The sequence below is a fragment of the Vanessa tameamea genome, chromosome 15 (genome assembly GCF_037043105.1).
Source record: "Vanessa tameamea isolate UH-Manoa-2023 chromosome 15, ilVanTame1 primary haplotype, whole genome shotgun sequence".
NCBI classification, from domain to species: Eukaryota; Metazoa; Arthropoda; class Insecta; order Lepidoptera; family Nymphalidae; genus Vanessa; species Vanessa tameamea.
In genome coordinates, this window is record NC_087323.1 from 9,851,800 (window position 1) to 9,878,520 (window position 26,721).

At 34.4% G+C, this 26,721-nt stretch overlaps 1 protein-coding gene and 1 long non-coding RNA gene across 2 annotated transcripts in view; one reads left to right on the forward strand and one right to left on the reverse strand.

The window, feature by feature from the left end:
* LOC113399702 (parapinopsin-like) overlaps positions 1 to 26,721 on the reverse strand; it is a 65,483-nt gene that overhangs the window by 3,059 nt on the left and 35,703 nt on the right. The window contains exon 4 of the mRNA XM_064217061.1: positions 387 to 519. Within this exon, the coding sequence (XP_064073131.1) occupies positions 387 to 519 (133 nt within the window). The remainder of the gene's footprint in view (positions 1 to 386; positions 520 to 26,721) is intronic.
* LOC135193647 (uncharacterized) lies at positions 4,420 to 15,820 on the forward strand. Its single transcript, XR_010309351.1, has 6 exons — positions 4,420 to 4,581; positions 6,458 to 6,553; positions 12,400 to 12,487; positions 13,250 to 13,426; positions 14,069 to 14,204; positions 14,379 to 15,820. It is a non-coding gene; the product is annotated as an uncharacterized LOC135193647 (long non-coding RNA).

Sequence of the window (26,721 nt, forward strand, 5' to 3'; positions counted from 1 at the left end):
ACATGAATAAGATATAATAAGAATGCGGTAGTTCTTTATATAAAATAAAAATTTAAATGATATTCATATAAAATTACATCATTTATAGAGAAATAAATTGAATTAGAAAAACACGTCCGTCATGGGATGCTCGACTGATGTGTAAAGAAAGCCAATAAATAAATTTGAAATAAAATAAATAATACATATCCATACTAAAGTCAATATAGTTTACCCATTGTTATCAAATTATATATTCGTAAACATGTAAATCGTAAAAATCAAAGATGTCGTATCGGTCGAAGTTTTACACTTCTCAATACTCTAATTCTCTAAGAGTCTGAAATGTATCAGCCAATAAGAAAAATCGTTCCAAAAAACGTGATGATAAATAACAATCAATTTACTCTTTTCATAGTCCTGATGATGTTGACATAGCTGAAGGTGATGATAGACAGCGGCACGATCTGTCCCATCGCGAACAGGAACAGGATATAGGTCAGCGTGTTCTTAGACTGTTCGTGCCAATTCACTGAGCAACTGTAACAAAAATATTACGGGTATTAGTTTGACAATCATAACTAAACTCACCAAACCGTAGTATTTGAGTATTTTCTTAATAACAAAGATAGCGGCTATCAACATTTAATCATCAACTCATGGTGATGACCGTGAAACATGTAAAACCTGCCCGAGGTTAGTTTGCGAGTTATTTCCAAGACACGGAGTAAATATCAACTGACATATCATTACATGTAAAATATTTACCCGATCTATTCATTTTTCTGCGTTAAAATATATGTGACATATTATATATATATATACCGGTTATTTAAACACCAACAATAAAGTAAATCAATATATAAAAAAAAAAATTTAAATGAAATTTGAATAAAGTTACGTTGTAGTAAAAAATGCGTGTTTTAATTAAACGTTCGTGTACCTTCAAGTCTCTTTTAGTTTAATTTCGATAGTTCTCCCACGAATGAAGCATTGTTAGAATAAATATACAGACAATAATGAGGCGTAATATATATTGTATAGATAGTATTATATGCAATATATTACGCTTAATACATAGTATTATAGATTTAACTTAATTGCAGGTTCAAATCTGCCTTGGAGTTCCAGGAACACACCCAGCAAAACAAATATTTGCGATTCCTAGATATTACATCTATACCGGATGTAACTTCTACACCTAGATATTATTCCTAGATAAACAATTAGAGATAGTTCTCACCTGTGAACCTACAATAATTTTCACATGAAATCGACATTCTCAGCCACAACCTCAACAGTCTTAAGAAATATTAACGGAAGCAAGGATTAGCAGTAGTCTTATAGGTTTCCTTATTTTTGTAAAGGTTAGTCATTATATTTCATTATTAGTTGATTGTTGTTGAATTGTTATTGTTGATTGTTGTTGAATTGTAATTGTTTTTATTTTAAGTGAAATTAATTAAATATACTGTAATTAATTCAATTGTATTATTGTAAATGTCTTTAATGGGGTCATTGTACTAGCCTTCTATTTTAGTATTTTTTTTTAATAATGATTTTTGTTTTTACGCGTTGATTTTGTGAATATATCGTCGATGTTTTTTATATTATTAAATAATATAATAACACATTGAAAAACAAATTCAAAATATTCTTTTTTTCAACAAGGCGCCCAAAATTACTTTAATAGGACTAGTATTATAATACCCTCAAATAGTGCACGCTTTCTATTACTTAAATGATTTCTAAGTTATATATCTGTGACTATAGATAATACTTAATGATGTAGATTAAGATATATAACTTAGAAATCATTTAAGTAATAGAAACCGTGCACTATTTAAGGGTATTATAATACTAGTCCTATTAAAGTAATTTTGGGCGCCTTGTTGGTAAGGTTCTGTATAAAATTATCCATAATAAGCGTGCATCAAATACAGGTTCATTAGAAACATCCTTAACTGCCATAATTTATGAGTATCAATTTTAAATAAAGCAAATATTATTGATTGAGTATTTAAGATTTACTCTTAAAAGGTACTCGAAATTAAACAACAAACAACTTGAAAAGGGTTAACAAAATGATCCGTTTATTACAAAATTATTTCAAATGAATAATACGAAAGTTCATTTACGTTTGAAAATTTTAATTGTAACTACAATTATTATATTTAATGGGAACACATGAGACGAATTCAACAAAGTATCTCGTAACAAAAATATCTCGTTTCGGTTTAATAATAAAATGTTTGACGCTTGGATATTATAATGAGTACAGAATATTATTCGTTTTGATGTATTTATTTTAATTCAAATAATTTGAACACACAAAGCGTATACTAAACATAAAAGGGAAATAACAGTGAATTCAGCTGAATTTATTCGTAGTAAAGAATGTGATCTCGGTATTTTGGTATGTTTGGCATTTTTTCTTCTTTTTACTCTTGCCATTAGCGTATTAGGTTATTGCGATTTAATTATAATATTATTGTACACAAAATTTAAGAACTATAACCACTAAAGCGAAATAAGGAAAGGCAAAAGTTACCTTATTCCGAATAAAGCGATATCTTCCAGACAAACTTTGAATTAAACTCAGTCTGTCACCGAGTTTAATTCAAAAGCCTTGGAAGTATCGACTATAAGACAAAACTACTAGACTAAATTTCTAAGGTAAATTTTATCTATAACAAGTGCGAGTCGAATTCGCGCACGTAGGATTCCGTACCCAGTATCTATAAAAACGGCAAAAAATCATGTCTGTTGTATGGAGGCCCCTTAAATATTTAGTTTATTCTGTTTTTTTAGTATTTCTTGTTATAGCGGCTACAGAAATACATCATCTGTGAAACTGTCTAACTATTTCGGTTCATAAGTAGTCTGATAACAGACGAACAGACAGATGGAGGGACAACGGAGTTTTAGTAATAGGGTCTCGTTTTACCATCTGGGTATGGAATCCTAAAAAACAAGTAGGTAGGAACAAATTTTTGAGAATTACAAAAGTCTTAATTTTTTGTTACTGTGTAAAATATCATCAGTATATCGTGTTATAGTATTTATCAGAGTTAGCTTCATTATATAATAATCGATTTTCTAATAATATTATTATTTTTGTTTCTATTTTACGTTATGATCTATTTATTTATGAGTGTGTCTTTGATATTATGTATATTTGGAGCCAGAGACGATTACAGGGCATACCTCTGCCAAACATAGACAATTTATCATGTACGACATATTAAATTGCACCGCGTTGAATAATAATTGTTTGTGCAAAAAATATCACAAAATCGAGTTCTCTAAGCACAATGTGACTTTTTTATATATTTGTGTTGAATTTAATTTGTAAGATACAATTATGAATAAATTAATTTGAATAAAATTAAATTGTACGTATATAAGCAAATATATGTATATAATATAAGCCTAACTGTGACATCAATTCCATCGCGCACGAAGACATTTCTTTTTTTGTCGCATCAACAAAAAATGGAATCCACTACCAGCACACGTTCCCCTCCTCTTATAATCTGGTTTTCTTCAAACGAGGCGTGAAGAGGTATCTTGCGGGCCGGCATGGCGACTAGTGCAGTTCATGCTTCTGACCGGTGGAGTGCAGCCATATGCCAAACCGGTTAGTATATAAAAAAAGCTTAACTTTAAGGAAGAATTCATTTACGTCCTTAATGTAAATAATTATTTCAATATTATTAAGTTAAACATCTTGAAAATGTTCAACTGCTAAGTTAACGCGTTGTTCATCGAGCACATGACAAATCACACGATTTTTTAGAGTTAACGAAGCACATGGAAATTCAGTGAATCTACCTTGGACTTGAACTCTCAATCTTCGTTTAAGATTAATTTGCTCTCTGACCTCCAGCTTATCTCGGCTTAAGTATAAACTTACGTAGATCTACTCAGCAGGTACACTAATATATATATTTTTTGTTGATATATCGTTTAATTTATTTTGATCTTTGACAAATCCTGGAACCATTTGTTTATTTTACACAAACAAATAACAATCACACACACGATAATAATTGCGCCAGTGTAGTGTGTGTGTATACTTAAAGTTGTGTTTGCGTTTTTTTATGTGTGCGTGCGTAACGTGGTTAGATATTGTATCGGTAGTGACGTATTTTTAATGTGTGCTACCTCACCCCCCGGTACAAATGCGTCACACACTTAATATTCACAGTTATTTGTATTGAGAACTTTAAATTTTATTTACGAAGTTATGTTAGTTCATTAACGTACAGAAACAACAGAAAAATCGCTTATCCATTGATGGTATGGTGGATTTTTTTTATACTTTTCTAACTGTATACGTAATTATTAGCTACGATATGTCTTAAGATCTTAGTCTTCCTACATAATTGCACTGGGGTTCTTCCAATACGGCCGTTCTTTAGGTCGATTACATATATTTTTTAATCTTTTCCTGCTCAAGATGCGTGATGGTCTAAACAGGTATCGTATATGTTTATATTTATACCACGATTAGGTATGTGTATAGGTTTCGGTGATTCGGCGCAGTATTCATCGAACAGGCCCTGTGATCTGATTGTGTATTGTGGATCTTGTTCTAAGGTAAATTATAACATTCTTTATAATAATATATTTTCATAACAACGAATGATTAGTTGTCGTTTGATAGGAAACGTAATTTAAATATAGGTAGTTATTTTAAAGATTATTAAATTAAATTAAATATATATTATTTTATAAATATTTGAAAGCAAGTGTTCTTATTTGAATAATTTGAACGTTTTTTGTTTTTGTTTATTGTGACACATAATGCTAATATTTCAATCAAACAAGATATAATATTTTACGTATGAATTGTACTAAATTATAGTGACAATTTTATTAAAATAAAAAATTGCATATACATATATATATTTATAAATATAGTGTACGTTTAAGGTAAATGTCACTATTAAAGACGTGTTATAAAAGAAATTGAACTTCAAAATATGCTTTAATTTTCAAAATGAATGCTTTCGGTAGAAGTTAGGCTCGTATATCAAAAAAACAGGAAGTTGCGGAAATCGATTACCCAAAGAAGGCATGAGTCACCAGGCTGATAATTATAATAATTCCTTATTATACTTACAGCAACCGTGAATGTTCATAAGAAGCTTAAAGCTTATTACGCCACGTTGTTCAATTTTTCTTTAAGGATTATATATATGGCAGTATTTCATTCAACAAAATATGGAGGTTTACCCGCGATGTTTTCCTTAACCGAGCGTAACATAATATTATTCATATTATTTTAACGGCATTTGTATAACAGGTTTATTGTCGAAATAAAAAATTTCTCTTTAATATTTTACTGATATTTTATGACTTTAATTAGTGTTACTGTGGGTTGAAACATTTCTGCACAATACGGTCCAATTAACATAAACATAAATAAAGCAGGTGAAGCCTCAGGGATTTTTTTCCTAATTTGAATCGGTTATTTTCTCTTTAATGTCCAGATTATTATACTCTACCTTTTTGACTGTCTCGTTAATCTGCTGCTCCCGATGCCAAACCATAAAAAGGTAAATGTTTTTGTGGCGAAATATTCTCAGTGGTAATTGAATTCGCAAGTGTGTACACTCCTGTGCCTCTCATCCTCCTGCCCTTATCCCAATTTTACTTGGGGTCGGCGCAGCATACTTCTCTGTCGGACGTCATCTCACAAGTAACATTTGATCTAACAAAATAGTCTTTCCCACAATCCATCCATCGTTTTTTTGGTCGTCCGCTACATCCATCAACATCCATGCTCAAGACCTTCCTCACGACATGGTACTCATTCTTCCGCAGAACATGCCCATACCATGACAGCCGGTTTCCACATAGCTTCTCGGTTACCGGTGCCACTTTCAAACTTCCCTCTCCAACTCCTGTGCTGAAAGTACGTAATGTCTTTGATGCTGCGCCAGAATTATTTTCAATCGTGTCGGATTTGCCGTCTATCAGATTATTGATGGATGAGCATCGGATAAGGGGATAGAGAGTGTACGACACACTCTTATGGACTATAGTATTTCCTGGTTGGCTAGTCTCCTGGAGTTTGTCCACTGTGGCTGAAATCGGCCAGGAGAACATCAACATAATTATAGCTTTATATTATATCTTAACTTGTATATTTTATTAGTCCATAGATAATACCCCAAATTTTTAGCTCCTATTAATGTGACAATATTAGTTAAGTAACATCAACACTTTGACAACTCAACTGTTATTATTCATAAAAAATAAAAAAAATTATGCTGAGTTTATCACCTGCTATTCACATATATGGGATGTTTATTTCCGAAGTGTTGGTACAATTTTGACAGTCAATAAGAAAGTGAAATGCTGTATAAAGATATTTGAATTTGAATTCGAATAGTGTTATTTCGATGATCTAGTTAATTGATAAAAGAAAAATAGAACTATGTTTATTTGTGTATTTTTCTGTTTGCAGATTCAAAAATTCTGGGTTTATTTGATTAAATGAACAGCCTGTGAAAAACATTGCACTCCTTTGGTATTTTACAAGGACTTCTTCTAGAACTATGACGTAAGTAACATTACATTATATTAAATAGAATTTTTATGATTTTTTTCTTTATCACATATAAAGCAAAAAATCATAAAAAATATAGAGGAAAAAAATATGGCCCTATAAAATAATAGTCATAACAACATGAATACGTTACTTATTATGTGAACAATACATTTATAAATTGTTACATGTAACATACAGAATACTCGGATACTAGACAACAGTTTTGTACACTTTATGTTTTATTAAGAAAGAAAGAATTTGTTGTTTTGTTCTTCGCTGGACGATTCAAAACTATTAATAAATTTTTGGGGACCAATTCTACAAATTTATACAATACGATACGTTTCCGATTCTGTTCTATCCAACTTCGACTTTTCCTCATTATTATAATACAGTTGAATCGTAACTGAGAGCCAATTCTACGAATTTATAATGATCACGATGTGTTACCGATTCAATTTCGATCGTAAAGCCGTCGTAAAGCCACCGTAAAGCCGTGGATCGTTGTGTTAGTTGAATAGAAAAAATGGTGTGTGTACTAATGTACGCGAGTGACTTCACCCAAATGCAAGAACATAATTTAAAAAGGAATATAAACAATATTACTTCATCACAGGAGGATCATGTTGTACTGAACCCCACCACTAATCTGGCTGCCTATGAAACAGCATACATTTGGAAAACCAGGAGATTCACCACCCGGACAGACAGTAGAGTAGTTTTAGTGGAAACTTAATTTTGTTAAATATTGCTTTTTTTTAAGTATTTTTTTTTTAATATTTTGACTGGCGCTCAACGTGTGGGGCTCAGCAGCGTAGAAACTTTGCTAAATTATATACGCGATCAAAAAATCCCGTGCATCATCCCGTGCAAAAAAATCAAAAGAAGAAAGAGGATTCTGAAGACAGTAATCAGTATTCATTTGCTGTAAGTACTGAGTAGCATATCCTTACCAAAATTCCTTTTTTATCCAAAATCCCCTACGTTTGTTTATAAAAATAAGAATTACTCTCCTTCTAGTATCGAAGGTTTGAAAGTATCTAGATATAACCTGTCTAGCGATTTTAGTGTCCCTGGTAGTAAAAGAATCTTAGTAAATACCACTATCGACGTAAACTTACAGTGGTGACATTCTCACATTATACAATTATTTAATTGTTAAACTAGTAGCAAGATAGAGTCCGGAAAAAGTAATGTTGTTGTTGAGCAAATTTGAAGGAAAAGCCGCATTGTGCTAGTATGGTAGAACACTCATTTAAATACTTTAATAAATTAATAAAAATAATAATAAAATAAATACTCATTTATAGTAAAATAATTTAAAAAAAAGAATGTGGTGATAATGGTGAATTCAATATTTTATTAATTGAATTGTCTAATATAAAACGTAAAGATTTAATATTCGAGTTAAAACGTAAAATTATTTTTTAACAAAAATTCAGTAATACTAATAGTAAGCGATTCAGTAACAGTAGAAAAATAATGGAACCTTATATCAGTATGGCTCAAAATACTATAAGAAATAGTTTACCGTTCCATGATAAAATATATGTGTCAATTTGTAATTTTAATGATATCGCAACTAAAATATTGCACACACACACAGAAGCCGAAGGGAGATTTGATAGTATAAAACAAAATTTTTCAAATAGGTCTATTACCACCACTGCGATTAATAAATAATGCAGTCCCTTATAAACTGATTTTTTCTCATTTTAATCACAAAATTATAGCAATATAATCAACCAAGAGTTTATAAAATAAAAATTTAATTCATTGATAATATTTATCAAAGATTATCAATGCGTCCAAATATGAATCATTGAAATCCAAATCCTAATAATATATTTATCAAGCCTCAACACACTTATTTTAAAAATCAAAATATAATATCACAGAATAAAACCGAGGCTGTTACTATGAGAACATCCTCTCAAATTAGATCAGGACAAATTAATTTCGGAAAAGGGATGGGAGCTTGAAGAGGTGTATTATCATGATGATACTGAAACTGCGGAAAAATATTTTCAGTATTTACATGAATATAAACAATATTGTCAAGAAAGAAATTTATAATGATAATGAACCGAATACGTCAAATTTAATAAAATACAGTTTAATCATGTCAAATCATATTTACCATATTTTGAAATTGATGAACCTTTTTTAAATATTTTGATTGACACAGGTAGTCAACGGTCGTTTATTACTTCTGACGCTGCGCAATATTTTAAAGAAATATAAAATATAAACCAGAAAATTTTATAATTAAGACCACACATGGTACAACAAGCCAAAATGGTTTAATAGAGACACAATATTGGAATAAATATTTCGGTTTTGGTGACAGTTCAATGAAAACTCACATTTACAATTTAGTGATAAATATGATATTTTAATGGGTATAGAAATGATAAAGCAAATAAATGCAAAAATAGATTTAAAGGAACGGAAATTAATATTGCGATAAATTGAAATTTTAATTTACCATATGACAAATGATAATTTATTAAATATAAAAGATTTATGTGACACATTAATTATTTATTTACGGAAGATGTTATAAATAGTCTAACGACTTCTATTAAACATAAAATAAATTTAATAGATTATGATCCTATTTATCAACGTCGTTTTAGGTTACCTCAAACTCAACAAGAAGTAAATAAACAAATAAATAAATTGTTAAACGAATAAATCATTAAACCTTTTGAATACCCTTAGTCGTCTCCAGTACACATTGTTCCAAAAAAAAATTACCAAACATAGCCTTACTAAATATAGATGAGTTATTTTCGAAATTACAAGGAAATCATTATTTTTCAACAGTTGACCTTACTTCGGGATATCACCAAATTTTAATAGATAAAGATTCATTATGAATTTCGTCGTATGAAACTTTAGAGGAGTATAATTATAAAATTGCAAATATAACAAAAAAGCAACAAGAAAAATAATAACTTTTATCATGTATTTAATAATAAGATTAAAGAAAAGGTGGCTCTATCATTATTACTACAAGCTCAAAGTTTGTAAAACATAGCTGAAGGATTAGCAACAGCGATAACATTCGCAGAAAACAAAATATACCACTATAGTATACTTACTCGTAAATCTCAAATTTTAAAAGAGACCTTTAATATAATATTTCGAAAGATATAGTAATTTTCAATAATATCAATATAGAACCCTTTATTTCTGTAGACAGTAAGATTATTAATCAAATTGTATATTTTATAATTAGTATACCTTTAGTTAAGCCTAGATCCAAAACAATCCCCCCTGTACTATCCTATTATGCGAAAAGTTACTTTAGCCTACAATAGTGAAGAAATATATGAAGTTAATGATTGTTTTGAAATTAATAATTTAATTTGTGAAGGCAGCATTATACAAATACTTGGATACCTGTGAAACAGATGTTCTGTACAAAAAGGAAAGTAGTAAATGACAAAATGTTCCAATCAAATGGCCAGAGGAAGAGGTATTACAGTTATCACTTAAAACTATTTATATGTTTTTCAAGAAAATTACTGAGGTAAGCCTTAATCGTAAGGAACATCAATATATAGTATGGACAAAAGGATCTAAAATACTATATTGGGAAAATTGACAATTAAATATTTCTCGCATAAGAATTATTCAAACTGAAAAGTCAAAGGATAAAATTATTATTGCCAGTAAAGAATTAGAAAAATTATAAGTGGCTACTGAAATAGAATTAACCTACGACACTTCAAAAATAAAACCAAAACTCAAGCAATTAAAATAAATTCAATCTTTTGATGAGAATGTTCAACATAATATTATTCAATAAAGTTGGATAATCATTGTTACAATAATGTATAATAGCATTATTTTTGTGAAAATTCTCAGATCCAAGGCTCGTTTGAAACCATGGACTTCAAATTTAGAGGAGGATAGTCACGTTACCAAAATGCAAGAACATAATTTTAAAAGTAATATAAACAATATTAGTTCATAGAAAGGAGGATCAGGTTAAAGAAGTTATGTAACACCCTGGAATTTAAAGAACGAAATTTAAAGACTAAACAAAAAGAAGACAATGAAGTAATTAACAAAGTAATATTTACAGGCTTTGTTCTGAGCCCCACCACTAACCTACGGCTGCCTATAAAACAGCATACATTTGGAAAACCAGGAGATTCACCACCCAGACAGACAAGTAGAGTAATTTTAGTGTAAATTTAATTTTGTTAAATACTTAATAATAGAATGAATATATTTATTTTAAAAGTTTTTTTTTCAAATATTTTGACTCGCGCATGAGAAGTTCTACTTCGTCAGCGTAATTAAATAGTTTTTAATTGCAACAAAATAATATTAATCTACTTATTCATAATAAAATAATTATTATTATTGTGATAAATGTAATGTTTTCATTTCTCATCATTAATTAAAAAATACAATTTAAATTTGTGAAAAGAAATATCCTTACAAATTTATTAATATGTATATATTACGTATACGTATATAACATAGGCTCAATTTTATTTTGGAAAAATAGGGTTCCGTAACATATTTGGGTTTTTCGGACACAAGGTGTAAAAAATCAACCACAAAAAGTTACTTATTTTGCGTACGCTGCCTAAACTATAAATCAAAAAATAGATCTTATAAATATCGAGTGAGGCTAAACAACCATTTTTTTATTTTAAAATCTTGAGTTTTTTTGGACTACATTTAAACGCATTTATTTTACTCATGCTATTAATCCTTATCAAAATAATTTCTCCCAGGAATGAAACAGTCAACGAAATAAACAATCTAATTATGCAGAAAGTACCGGATGAAGTTAAGTGCTATAAATCCATAGACACCGTCACTAACATCGAGGACGCAGTGCACTACACCCAGGAATTTTAAAATTATTTGAACCCCGCTGAGCTACAACCTCATGAACTGTCGTTAAAAGTTGGCAGGCCGATAATGCTCCTCAGAACTTTATGCCCCCCCTCCAACATGTGTAATGGCACGAGACTTCTTATAATGGAGCTAAAAGATAATTTAATAGTAGCGAAGAGTATTATCACCGGCCCTGCAGCTGGTGAATTAGCTCATATACCAAGAATACCCATGATTCCTACTGATTTGCCTATACCCTTCAAAAAGCTCCAATTTCCAGTAAAAAAATATTTCGCACTAACGATAAAAAAATCCCAGGGCCAAACATTCAAATTAGTAGGAATTGATTTACGAAAAGAATGTTTTACGCATGGGCAACTTTACGTTGCTCTATCACGAGTCGGGGCTCCCGACCATCAGTATATTTTGTTACCTGAAAATAATTTAACGTCAAATGTTATTTATAGAGAGGCTCTACAATAATCGCTTTAGTTATCATTTTATGCTTTAGAATCATTTTGGTGACCGTGTCTTTCCTGGGTAGGCTTTATGCAGCGGTAACCGATATCCACGAGGGCGGAGCCGCGGGCGACCGCTATTAAACATATAAAAATATAATAAGCTTTGAATTTTCAAAAAATATTCAATGTACACCTACAGATTCGGTCGATTTACTCGTTAATTATATGTATAGAAAAAAATTGTCGGTAAATAAGTTTACAAAATCAAAAATCAAGTCATAATATAACTATTTACATCACATCCATGATCTGTATGGTGTTATAAAGTTTTCATAATTTTCGCAAAGTTTAAAAAATTCATCTTCCTACTTCTATTTATTTAAAAAAATATATTTTGTATCTTTATGGGTTATTTTGATTTCTGTTTGAGATACGCAATCCTGTCACAAATCCGAAATCTACGCGGACGAAGTCGCGGGCCAGTATTTAATAAAAACATCGAAACGATAACAATTTTTGTTTATCTTATAGGTCGACTTCATCAAAGCTTCCTTTGCAAAAATTTTGCTTCTGTATGTCGCTGAGAATAGGATGTTTTATTATGGCATATACGAAATTGGTAGAGTATAACTTAGTATTTTTTTTATTATCCATTAAAACCATATGTAATTGTAAACTAGAGTAATGAAGATAATCATTTACTTTTCAACGCAAATGAAAAACACTTGGTCTTGGACTTCGGATATTTTTTATTTATAGCAAGAGGTATCCACTGCCCATACCGAGTGCAATAAACATTAGTCATGTAAGAAATGTTACCCAATCTTTATGCCAATGCGCCACCAACCTTAGAAACCCTGTTAATATATCCCTTCATCTACAATTACAGTGGTCTGTTCACAAAATAAAAAAAAAAAAAATATCCCGCTGAGTTTCTTTCGCCGGTTCTCCTCAGGTCCGAGGTGCTAAATTCCGAACCGGTGGTAGATTTTTGACAATCAATAAGCAAGTGTAAACACTTCTAAATTGAATAAAGATTTTTGACTTTTGACTTTGATAATCCAAACCGTTCTAATAAGTAGCGGTAGAATAATCCATTCATTCGAGTGTCACCGTATATGACCATCTAACACTCGGAAGCACGTTAGGCTTTTGTGTGTGCTCTCGACCTTTTCCTATGTCGAAGTACCGACCCATTACCTTTTAGAAATAATAAATAGAGAGTATATTTATTTTGCTAATTGAAGTCGAAATTGAAAATGCCAATGTTCCACCAAACTTAGCCAATGGTATCGTTAAAGTTCAATGTCAATTTTTTTTTATCTGTCTTGTAATCCTGTGAAGGTAATAAGCTAAACTGACACTGCTTCTATCATTTCAGATTGGGATCATTATCCTTACCATAACCGATGGGGTTATTATACACATTGAAATCACTAAATTAAATAAAAAATATCAATATATAAGTTTATTGTGGATTGCAGACATCTGTATAATTTTCTTCGTCATACTTTTGACCCTAACATTCAATATCATTCTTCTCGTTGGATTACATAAGGTAATACTTTATTTTATATTATTATGATAAATGTAATTTTGCCGATTCATAAATTACAATCAATTGATACAAAAAAAGGTTACTAAATAAAGCATATTATGTAATGTAAGATTATGTAGAAGACATAAAGCATGGAGCTAATACTTGGTGACTTTGAGGCAGGATATATATAATTGTATTTAACTAATATAATGTATATGAAATGTTGAAAAAGAATAAAATCCTAGTTTTTTGACGGTTCTTCTCGATAGAATTAACACGCCCAACCGGTGATTAGATTAGCTTTACTTGATACATTTGTATAAAATGACAATTCAAAATAGCTTTTAAAAGTCTACTTGAATAAAGTATATTTTGATTGTTTGATTATATATTTCTAAAGATCTGATGATGGTGAACAGTATATGAATATTAATCGAAGATTATCAAATCAAATCTGGGTAACGATCACTGAATTTACGACATTTAGTGTAAGGAAAATATTGCGTCTGTATATCCAACCCACAATGCAACAGATGCAAAATACGCTACAAACTTCTACGGAGGATAGTCCTTAATCCAGCAGTGGACTATGGACATTTCGCCTATTTAGGCAAATTTATATTCAATTATATTAAATGTATTATTCCTTTTTTTTTTCAGAAAAAACCTGGTCACGTAAAAGCTTATACTATTTATTATACAATACTTATTGTTATTTTCGCGGTTTTTATAGTCATGTCAATTACAAGAGGAAATAATGAATTGTCAGTTATTTTTTTAAGAATTACACAATTACGTAAGTATATTTAATAGTGTTTTGTTAATTATTATTGCATTACAAAATAAAAATATTGTTATACGATTGTTTGGTTTGAAAAAAATAAAAATAAAAAATACAGTTTATTTTTGATATTATTATTTAGATATGTTTTTAATATTTGTTTCTTATATTAAAAATTTCCATTTTCAGTTGTATCCATCTATATAAACCTCGTCTACAGAAGTTACTACATCAGTATGAAAGAAACGTCTGAACAAACCGTTTAATGCATGAAATATTTTCATAATATTATTGGAACGAAGTTTTACTCGGCGTAAGGAAAAAGCTTTATGCCTCCAGGCGACGTTTCCCACTCTTCCTCTTTCTCTATTTCTTTTATATACGCCTTTATATAAAATTATTTAAAACATTATTAATTTATTTCATCGTATCTGTTATTTAATCATTCTTACATAACGAAAACCACTTCGTTCCAACCATGTGTCCCAAGACTACACTCTTCCTTTTAGTATATTCCAATGGCAGGAGAAGTAATGTAAACGAATCTTAAATTTATATATTCCATGTGATTTGTTAATAGAACCGCTATATTATGCATTACAAACATATTGTGATGAATATACATATTATACTGAAATACTTATATCCACAAACATTCAACACCCCCTTTTTCACAAATCTATTTTGAATACTTTATGTAGGATACTTCTCGAGCAGTGATGTCACGTTAATTCAAGGTCAAATTTTTTTATTTATCTTTACCCCTCCTTCCATTGAAATCGACTGTATGTACTAGTGATATAATTAAAATAACTTGCTATGTAATATTATTTATGATTATGCAGTTATGTATAATTTGCCTTATACGTTACATATTATTAAATATTATTTTGTTATTTATTTTAAAGTTAACATGTTTATGTAATACTGCACGAATATGAAGCATCAGTAAGTGCTTATTATTATTTTTTTACAATCGAAAACTGTATTGCGGCGAAATGCTCATTCCGGCAAATATTTTAATTTTTATATTAATCATTTTCCCTTCAATAAAGCGTGAACCCTTAAAAAATTTCTTAAAGCTTATGAAAAAATCACTAATTAAGTACTTTAAGTCGTTTAATTATAATAAATAAAAAACCAAAATACTTTTATTGAATATCTATATTTTTATAGTTTAACTTGGAGATTCAGCGAGAGAAGTTTCTTTTTCGTTTCTTTGCTTAATAACTGTTTTCCTGTTCATTTTAGCACAAAATTAGGTTAGAACGAATTTATAGAACATGTCTTTCTGAAAGTTTTGTTCGATATTTTTTTTCATTTTGGTCAATTTGAAACGCTGTTACAGCGCTCCCCCAACGGGGACAAGGGCGCCAACCCCACAAACTTGGGGTTAAGGTTGTATTGACGCCCCCTACATGTCCCACAGATAAAATCGCGTCCTTTAGGAAATGTTCAGTTTGGCCCTAAAATTGTAACATTTCAATGGACTAATTCATTAATTCGTTATTTATTTCCATTTTTCCCTATAATTAAGGACAATGTTACGTATATTTTTATGATATAATGTCATTGCGATGTCATTGCAACCGTACCAAATAGCTAAAATATATTTTATATTTATCAATATTTTCGGCTGTTTGACGGGTACGTTATGAATATGAAAATTAAAGGATAAGACGTATTTGTTTTGTTTTATTTAAGTATTTTACCCGAGCGAAGCCGGATTTTCATCTACTTATTTTATATCCTTGCTAATTATAGTGGACTAATTGTTGTAATATTTAATATTTCATTGTATAAATATACCATTTAAGCGTAATCACCGTGTTGGAATTGACGGCTGTGTTATAGACGCAAACTTGTTAAGTCGATCAGTTTAAGTAAATCTGACATTTAAAACATATTTTGAACAAGAAATAAGTCAATCAAACGTACATATCTGGTAAGAAATAATTTTTGACTTTGTCGCAGTCGGATAATTATCGTTCAGAAATACTTCGCTAACGTTACACGAGATCTGTCATTTACGATTTACTTCGACAAGGTACCACGTCTCGAGATGAGCACATCGATCATCATTATTTATTATTAAATTTTTAAAACTACTACTTAAATGTTAAATGATATTTGATCTATGTTATAATCGTGTTAACTCATCAACACTTTTGTCAGGAAAATTAAATTATCGTTGTATATCAATTTTATTTAACATACTATATAAATGTATAATTTCAAATAAGCGCTTATATTTTTATATGACACTAGCTGTGCCCGCGACTTCGTGCGCGTTGTTTGAATTTAAGTTATTTGAATATTGTAGCGTGATTTAATTTTTATTCTATATATAATTCTAAAATAAAAGTAGCCTAAGTTACTCCTTATTACATCCGCTATCTGCCAGTGGAAGTCCCGTCGAAATCGGTTCAGGCGTTCCAGAGATTAGCCGGAACAAACAGACAGACAGACAGAAAAAAATTGTAAAAAAAAATATTTTGGTATATGTACCGTGTATACATACATATGCATTTAGTAAAAATGGGTTATTTTAATATTACAAACAGACACGCCAATTTTATTATACGTATAGATAGGTAGGTAGACGAGCAAATGGGCTACCCGATGTTAAGTGGTCACCACTGCCCAAAGACAGTAGCGTTGTAAGAAATAATAACCATTACTTACATCGTTTAGTATGTATTAATTTATCTGGCTTGGAACGCCGTCTGATGAGTAAAAATGAAAAAAATGATGGTTATTGATAGAATTATCTAAATCCGTTGTGTAATTGTAAAAATCTAAGCATACATAGGGACAGACAGCGGTAAGCGACTTTGTTTTATACTAAATGATGTGTAAATTTAATAAATAAATCTATTTTTAAAGTGATAACTTCTTATGAGAAACGACTTCTTTACGTAACGCGTTACGGCGCCAGTCTGTCTGGCTTCCCATTCTCTTACGTACCCGCATCAAAATCCGTTGGGTAATTTTAAAGATCTAAGCATACACAGGGACAGACAGACAGCGGTAAGCGATGTTGTTTTATACTATGTAATGGATAATGTATGTATTTCATGGTTGGTTTATTCCTTGCCCAGATAATTGCAATTCAACGGGCTGATACTACTAGCATTCTTGCCAACATTTACGCAGATGTAGGAATTGCATTCTACATTATTGTTCATACATGCGTCGACGTCCAGAGACGCGCTCCGACTAAATTAAAAACCAAATTCGGGAGCTATTTATACTACGCGAAAATCGGCAAGCGCATACGGCGCTTACCCAGCGCGCTCTATCGGATTTTCGTGTCAACACACGAAATGAACATACGAAATTGCGGCGTCGTCATTGGTCGAAAAATCGAACATTTAATTCGTAGTTTAATTTCCAAAATATTTTCAATTGTAATGTATAACTTTTAATTGGCTGAATCATAATTTTTATCATTGTAAATTGTGTAACTTTCAATTGGTAGAAAAGTAAGCGTTTTCTTTGGACGAAAGAATTTATAAATATGCATTGTAATTATTTCATTGGATAATATTATTCCTAGTTTCTGTATATATATCGACACATTTTTAAAATAAAATCATTCCGATCCGACCAGCAAGAAAGTGTTCTTTTACTCAAGAAATATCTACAACAAGTAAGCTAGGGACCAGTACCCCTACAGTGGTGACCTGCCGACTCAAGATGGAAGAAAATACTGCTCAAGACTGCAGAATCCCTGCTGAAGTGGACCTCGCTGCAATCTCAGTCCAGTCAAGGATCCTACCCTTCTGGCGAGACCTACCACGAGCTTGGTTTATACAGTTTGAAGCAGTCGTCGACCCCTTGAAGACATCTGATGACCAGAGGTTCAGATACGTCCTGCAACAGCTGCAAACAACAGACCTACAGCACGTCACTGACATACTGTATGAAACGCCCGCTACAGAAAAATATAATACATTAAAGAACCGCCTACTCGCGGTATATGAAAAATCTAATGTTAAAAACTTCCAGAAGCTCATCAGCGGTCTACAGTTAGGTGATCAAAAACCTTCGCAGCTACTGCGCAAAATGAGAGAGCTCAGCTCCGGAATGATCACCAACGACGGTCTCCGGATCGAGTGGCTCAATCATTTACCCACTCAGGTACGCGTCGTACTGTCCGTCAACACGGAATCGTCACTAGACACACTCGCGGCCATGGCTGACAAGATGGTCGAATACTCCGAGCCTACGACTATAGCTGCAATCTCAACATCAACACCGACAAACGATGCCGTGTCTACTCAGTTTGCAATATTAACAAAACGATTAGAAAAACTATCACTTGAAATAAACGAGATACGCGGTCGCTCAAAATATAGACATCAATCAAGACAACATTACCGCTCACAATCACGATCTCGTCCTAGCTCGTCATATCGCAGTAAATCAGCTGTGAAGCCCTGCGACGCAACATGGGAATGCAAATATCACTACCGATTCGGCGACAAAGCAAAACGTTGCGAATCACCTTGTTGCAGGCGAATGAAAAAAGATACTACAAATCATTTAAACTAGCTCCGACATCGACGACGGCGGATCTCGATGTCCCATTCACAAGCAACCGCCTATGTGTCTACGATCGCAACTCAAATGAACGTTTCCTTGTGGATACTGGCGCAGACATATCTGTTTTAAAAGCAACAGATCGGAACAAATCACAAATTCAAAGCGCCTGCAAATTATTTGCCGCAAACAATACACCAATCAACACATATGGTGTAAAGACTGTCAAACTCGACTTAGGCTTGCGACGTAATTTTCTATGGACCTTCATCATTGCCGACGTTAAAACATCGATCCTGGGAGCAGACTTTCTACGTAATTTCAAGTTGCTAATAGACTTGCACAAAAAGAAACTCATAGATAAAGTCACTGATCTCTCAGTAGATGCTATTGAAATATCAACAGGCGCTGAAATTGAAACAAGAACATTACACGTTATCGGGACTAACCAAGCCTACTATCATATATTGAAGCAATATCCAGACGTAATTCGACCGATGTCTCTCAATCAACCTTCGAAACACAACGTCGTCCACCATATAGAAACAACTGGCCCACCTCTCTTCGCCCGACCACGTCCGCTTCCGCCGGATAAGTACAAAGCTGCGAAGACTGAATTCGAGAATATGTTGGAAATGGGCATTTGTAAACCATCTAACAGTCCGTGGGCTAGCCCGTTACATGTTGTAATGAAAAAGGACGGCGGTTTAAGAGTCTGCGGTGACTATAGGAGATTAAACGCGGTCACTCAACCCGACCGCTATCCAATACCACGCATACAAGATTTTACCTATCAACTGCATAACAAAAAAGTATTTTCAAAGCTTGATTTAAAAATGGCGTACTACTGGATACCAATCGCTGAAGAAGATGCACAGAAAACCGCAATTATAACCCCGTTCGGCCTCTTTGAATTCAACTGCATGACTTTCGGACTACGCAACGCGAGTCAAACATTTCAACGATTCATGCACGAAGTTCTCAGAGGCGTGGAAAATTGCTTCTGTTTCGTAGATGACATTCTACTATATTCAGAAAATGAAGAAAAACATATTCAATTATTACATGAAGTATTAAAACGATTACAAAAATTCGGAGTTACACTGAAAATCGAAAAATGTGAGTTTGGAAAAAACAAAATTAATTTTCTCGGTTACGAAGTCTCGGCAGAAGGAATAAAACCTACTCAAGATCGCATCGAAGCTATTTCAAAATATCCGAAACCTAAAACCATAGTCGAATTACGCCGATTTCTCGGCATGCTTAACTTCTACCGAGACTGTCTACCACATCAAGCTGAACTTCAACACCATCTCAATAAGTACTTACACAACCGCAAAAAGAACGATAAAACACCGATCGACTGGACGCCGGAAGCCGATGCAGCATTTGAAAATTGCCGCCAAAGCATTTTAGAAGCTACAACCCTGACTCATCCAGTCCCCGGTAGTGTTCTCAGTATCATGACGGACGCTTCTGATCATAGTCTCGGCGCCGTAATACAACAAAAAGTTAATAATAAATGGAAACCACTCGCCTACTTCTCAAAAGCAATGAGCGCTACACAACGCCGCTACAGTGTATATGATCGCGAATTATTAGCAATATATACAGCTGTAAAACACTTCCGACGACTCATCGAGGGATGCGAAGTAAACGTGTACACAGATCACAAGCCGCTCGCCTACGCATTACATTGCCAAGCTAAGAGTACCGACACACCACGTAGAGAACGACAACTACATTTCATCAGTCAATTTTGTTCAAGTATTAACTACATACAAGGCGAAGAAAACAAAGTCGCCGACGCTCTTTCTCGCATAGAAGACATCCAGTGTCCAACCATAATTGATTTTACTCAATTAGCAATCGACCAGAGTAATGACGAAGAATTAAAGTCAATTCGAAATCAACCGAACTTACGGTTTACAACTATCGCGATGCCCGGAATAAGCCAACCAATCACGTGCAAGCTGTCTACCGACACACCGCGGCCGTACCTGCCGAACACATATCGCTATGCTGCATTCAAAGCGCAACACGAACTATGTCATCCGAGCGTACGGACCACAAGAAAACAACTAACCACGAAATACTTCTGGCCCAACATGAATAAAGACGTCGGAATATGGACTAAAGCATGCATTAATTGTCAACGAGCAAAAATACATCGACACGTCGTAACACCCTTAGGCCAATTTCCACCGTCGCAGCGCTTCGAACATGTACACATCGATATAATTGGACCGCTACCACCGTCAAACGACCATCGATACTGCGTCACTATCATAGATCGCTGTACGAAGTGGCCCGAAGCAGTGCCGGTGCAAGAAATTACCGCCGAGAATGTAGCTAAAGTTTTTTATCAAAACTGGATCGCACGATTCGGTTGCCCGCTACGCATATCTACGGACCAAGGCCGCCAGTTCGAATCCGAGCTATTTAAATCCTTAATGAAAAAATTCGGAATAACAAGAATTCGAACCACTGCATATCATCCACAATCTAATGGCCAAGTCGAACGATGGCATCGAACATTAAAAGCGGCACTGATAGCACGAGAAGCCATAATACAATGGACGGATAAATTACCCACCGTGCTATTGGGCTTACGCACGGCGTTAAGAAAAGATAATTTTAGTCCTGCAATAATGACTTACGGAACAACATTACGAATACCTGCCGATTTCTTCGTGCCTACACAATCAAATATAAATGACACAGAGTACGTACGCCGCCTAACGGAAACCATGGCAACGCTACAACCAGCGCCACGCAAACACACTTCTCAACATAAACCATTCGTGTACAAAGACCTAACAACGTGTACGCATGTGTTTGTGCGCAATGATATGGTTCGAGCTCCGCTCACGCCGCCGTACGATGGTCCTTATAAAGTTTTAAAACGCTACGATAAATATTACAAAATTCAATTGCCCTTACGCACATCAGTCGTTAGTTTAGATAGACTCAAACCAGCCTACTACAATACGAATTCATCACCAGAAGAACTACCTCGTCAACCCAATACGACATCTGAATATACAACAAGATCTGGAAGAAAAATCAAACCTAAGGTACGATTTTCTTGAAGGGGAGTGATGTAGGAATTGCATTCTACATTATTGTTCATACATGCGTCGACGTCCAGAGACGCGCTCCGACTAAATTAAAAACCGTTTTTTTTTTTTTTTTGTATCTGTGGATGTGTATTGCTGTTGGCCCTACTGGCCTTTACAGCGTCACCGAACGTTGGGGCGAGTGCTAAGACTCTGCCTTGAGGTGAACCCTTTTGGGCTCGAAAGTGACGTTCGTCCTGAGGGTGTCTCCTATGAGATCGCACCTCGGCTCAGAACGTAGTCGGTGGGGTGTGAATTTAAGCACTGAATGAATTTACTGACGTCACGGCCGTCTCCGTGACGTCGCTAATCTGGGTCCTCGTTTCCGCCGCCGGAAACGCTGTGAGTGTGAGTTGTGTAGTGTGCTGGTTTTCCCTACTACTAGTGGTGCGTTTGCGATAGTGAAGCTATCGTCGTTGTCGTTCAGGACGTGCATAGGTCGCCTGAGTCTGTTGGGTAGATTACCTCTTAGGGAGGTGTACTGGCATGCTTGTGCTATCAGCGGATTGCTGTGTTGTTTGGCTCTCTCAAAATACGCCGTGGAGAGTATTTTCAGATGTTTCGCGATCGAATCGATGTCGAAGTCTTTATGTAGGTCGACGTTACGTATGTACCACGGCGAGTCCGTGGCGATACGAAGGAAACGGTTTTGAATGGTCTGTAGTTTATTTAGTTGTGACGCTTTGATGTGGGCAAAGACAGGGCTCGCATAGGTCATGATAGGACGAATGCAGGCTTTGTATAGTGTCGTCTTATTTCTAAGAGACATTTTACTCCGCCCGCATAGTATCGTATACAGTCTTCCTAGTACGAACGCTGCTTTGTTTCGGACTCTCGTTATATGAGAGTGGAAGTTTAACTTTCTATCTAGGGTGACTCCAAGGTATTTAGCTTCCGATTTCCACGGTATCGGTTGGTTAAATAATTTAATGTCTCCCGGTTTGCCCTGATTCCACTTGATGTAGACGGGGTTTCTAGTGAAGTGTACTGCTGCGCTTTTGTCGGGATTTACCTCGATCCTCCATTTCCTAAACCAGTCGCCTAGTGCGTTAGCTGCGGATTGGAGTCGTGTGGTGATGACTTTGGTCGAGGCCGAGGTGGTGTATAGTGCGGTATCGTCCGCGAAGAGAGCTAGGTTGACTTTTTTAGTGACGTTCGGTATGTCGTTGGTGAAAAGGCAGTACAGAATCGGGGATAGCGCGGAGCCCTGAGGGACTCCAGCCCTGATGGGGCGAGATGTGGACAGGGTACCTTCGACTCGGTAGCGGAAGGTGCGATTCGACAAGTAGTCTCGTATGATGAGCACGAGTCTGTCTGGCAACCCTAGTAATTGCAGTTTGTATAATAAACCGTTGTGCCAGACTTTGTCGAATGCTTTCGCTACGTCGAAGAATAGAGCTCCTGTGGAGGTGGCTTTGCTGAAGGCGAAACCTTTTAGTATGTCTTCCGTTAAGCGGTGGACCTGATTGACACACGAGTGTCCGGCTCTAAAGCCGAATTGCTCGTTTATTGTTATTTGTTTGGCCTGTATGATGGCCTTGATCCTAGCTAATATGATTCTCTCGTATATTTTGCCGAGAGTGCTCAGTAAGCTGATGGGACGATAGCTCGTGGGCTGATTCCTAGGTTTCCCTGGTTTTGGGATTCCTATCACTATGGCTTCTTTCCATTGGTCGGGAAAGGAGCAACCTGCCAGAAGGGCATTATATATTAGCACTAGTAGTGCGATGATTTGTTGCGGGAAACGCTTGACCGCTTTGTTTGTTATCCGGTCCGCACCGGGAGATTTTTTAACCTGTAAGGCTTTGACGATCGATTCGATTTCATCGGCTGACGTCGGCGTCAGTGGTTCGTCCGTTGGTGGCATAGAGCTGATACGATTTACTGCCCCGTCCACCTTTAGGAGGTGGTCCGGGTGTACCGGGTAGTTGCTCGGGGAGCATTGTGTTTCTAGTGCGTCGGCTAAGCACTCGGCCTTATCCAAGTCGTCTATTGCGGGTGGAAGATTTGGTCGTAACAGTGGAGGCATGGTCGTGGGCGATGAGCCTTTGAGAGATCTCGGCATCGACCAAAACGCAGTGTGTGATGGCGTGATTTCCCCAAGGTAATCGCCGTCCCTATAGTTACGGAATTCCTCGAAACGGGTTTTGACGTCCCTCTGAAGGGCCCGGAGTTTCCTCCGGTTTTCTTTTGAAGGAAAAGCGTCGTGCGCTCGTGTGACTGCATTTTTCCGCGTGATAAGATCTTTGAGGTCTTCAGGGAGTTCATAACGCTCGTTAGGGCGCATTTGAATATCCCTGGAGCACTCATCTATCGTGTCGCGTACGTGAGTCGTGAGGTTAATCGCGGCCGCTTTCGCAACATCGACGGAGTCAATACTGTCTGGGATGTTTTTTAAAAATGTCGAGTCTAAGGACTGGATCTGCTGTTGGAATTTCTTCCAGTCAACGATCGTTTTGGTTGGGCGGTGAAGTGGCTCGTCAGGCCCTAGTTCTATGACGAATTAAAAACCAAATTCGGGAGCTATTTATACTACGCGAAAATCGGCAAGCGCATACGGCGCTTACCCAGCGCGCTCTATCGGATTTTCGTGTCAACACACGAAATGAACATACGAAATTGCGGCGTCGTCATTGGTCGAAAAATCGAACATTTAATTCGTAGTTTAATTTCCAAAATATTTTCAATTGTAATGTATAACTTTTAATTGGCTGAATCATAATTTTTATCATTGTAAATTGTGTAACTTTCAATTGGTAGAAAAGTAAGCGTTTTCTTTGGACGAAAGAATTTATAAATATGCATTGTAATTATTTCATTGGATAATATTATTCCTAGTTTCTGTATATATATCGACACATTTTTAAAATAAAATCATTCCGATCCGACCAGCAAGAAAGTGTTCTTTTACTCAAGAAATATCTACAACAAGTAAGCTAGGGACCAGTACCCCTACACAGTCATGATATATCTCTTTTGTATATTTAAATAAGATTGTTATTTAAAAAACACGTATTCAGAATAAAATTATACAGGTAGATGATAAAAAAACGTATTGATCTATACACATGTAATTTAATTGGAGTAATTACTGAGTTTATTAACGGTTCGGTTCGTAAGGTTAATTCATTTAATGTTGTTATGTAACGACTATACAAAAGTGCTTGTAAAAACCAGCTTGAATGAAGTTTATTTTGATATAGACTTCATACAAGCGAAATCATAACCAAAAACTAGTAAAAATTTAACATAAGTAAAAGTAAATATTTTATGCGATTACCTTTTACGAATGGACCGTCATCAAACCAAAAGAACTATAAATAAGGGTTAGCAGGGGATAAAAAAATCACAAATCCGATCCTGACTAACACTTTTATCTGTGACGAGCCATCTCATCTTAGTTGCTACCAACGCTTTCATATCAAGTTTTATAATTAAAGGTCATTCTGGATCTGTTTGAATAGTATTCAGTGAGGGTCAATTAATTTGAAATTCTGAATCAGATTATTAAAAATGTATTAAGTCTCTTCGTCTTACATCCCAGGGAGGAAGCTCTGGGATTCTGCTCCCGTAACAGGTTAAGCTGAACCGTCTCCTTTAACACATTTTATTTTATTTAGATGTTCCCTATGTATAATAATTTTATTAATGTTATTATTATTTAAAAAAGTCTTACTGTATAAATTGTGACTGTTTTAAATTGAAGAAAGAATACTAGCAATATTGCTCCGCCTATACACAATTTTTTTTACATAGCGTAAAAAGAACTATTGCACCAGGCAATGACCCTACCAATGGAACCATTAAGACGGGGTACTTGCATCTAACTTAAAATTTTAGTTATGTTATTTTTACGAATATCAAAGAAGTATACAAAAAATCTACGACGTTAATGAGCCTCTGTCAAATGAAACCACTCTTGAAATTGTTCGAACATTATTGAGAAACAGACATTTGAACACCAACATTAATGTATTCCTGAACGATGTTGACAAAGACCGCATTCTAACTATCTAGAGACCAGCCAACAATGATGGACGTACTGTAGTGCTGCGTTTGTGTGCAAATACAGGTGCACATTCATAAAGGGATGACGTCCAAAGGGACAACAAATCTGACAAGACTAGAAAGAGTTCAGATGCAGGACTAACGTGGCTTTACGTGGTTTTCGAAGCACACATCCAATTTTGGGATACGATGGCGAATTTTCCGATTAAAATATTTTAATGACCTAACACTGTTTGAACTTAGGACCTCGGCATCTATGGCGTTAGATGTGGACACTGGACTAACGAGGCAATCAGATATATGTATAATAATATTATAGAATTGTTGCCTCTCATTACCTCTCATTACAAAACCGATACCGTCGTATTCAATTTTAATGACGTCACCGCCTTTGACACTTAATTAGCACACATGAAACTAATGAGATAGAAATTGTTAAACTAGATTAAAATTTCAAATTACCTGAATCGAATTTCATTTATTGATGTAAAAACCGATGAGGGATCTTTTAACTAGGCTGTTCCATTGCGGGTTGGTATACATATCAATGCTTCCAAAGTATACATATCCCTAAAATAAACGAAACCTGCGTATATCAGATGGAAATCTATCAACGCATAATCAGCAAATCTGTTCCTCATTATTCCTGGCCTTAGCTCAGTAGGACTGCCAAGCTGTTACTTCGAATATAGAAATGAAATAAAATTAATACATTGAAATACATTTTATTAAATACAAGAACATGAAATTCACGCTTGTCACTTTAATGGTCTAACTTGAGGTGGCAGGTTTGGAAACAACTCATTGCAAGACAGTCGTCTAAATCAAATGTGGGAGAAAGAGACAGATACAGTGGCACG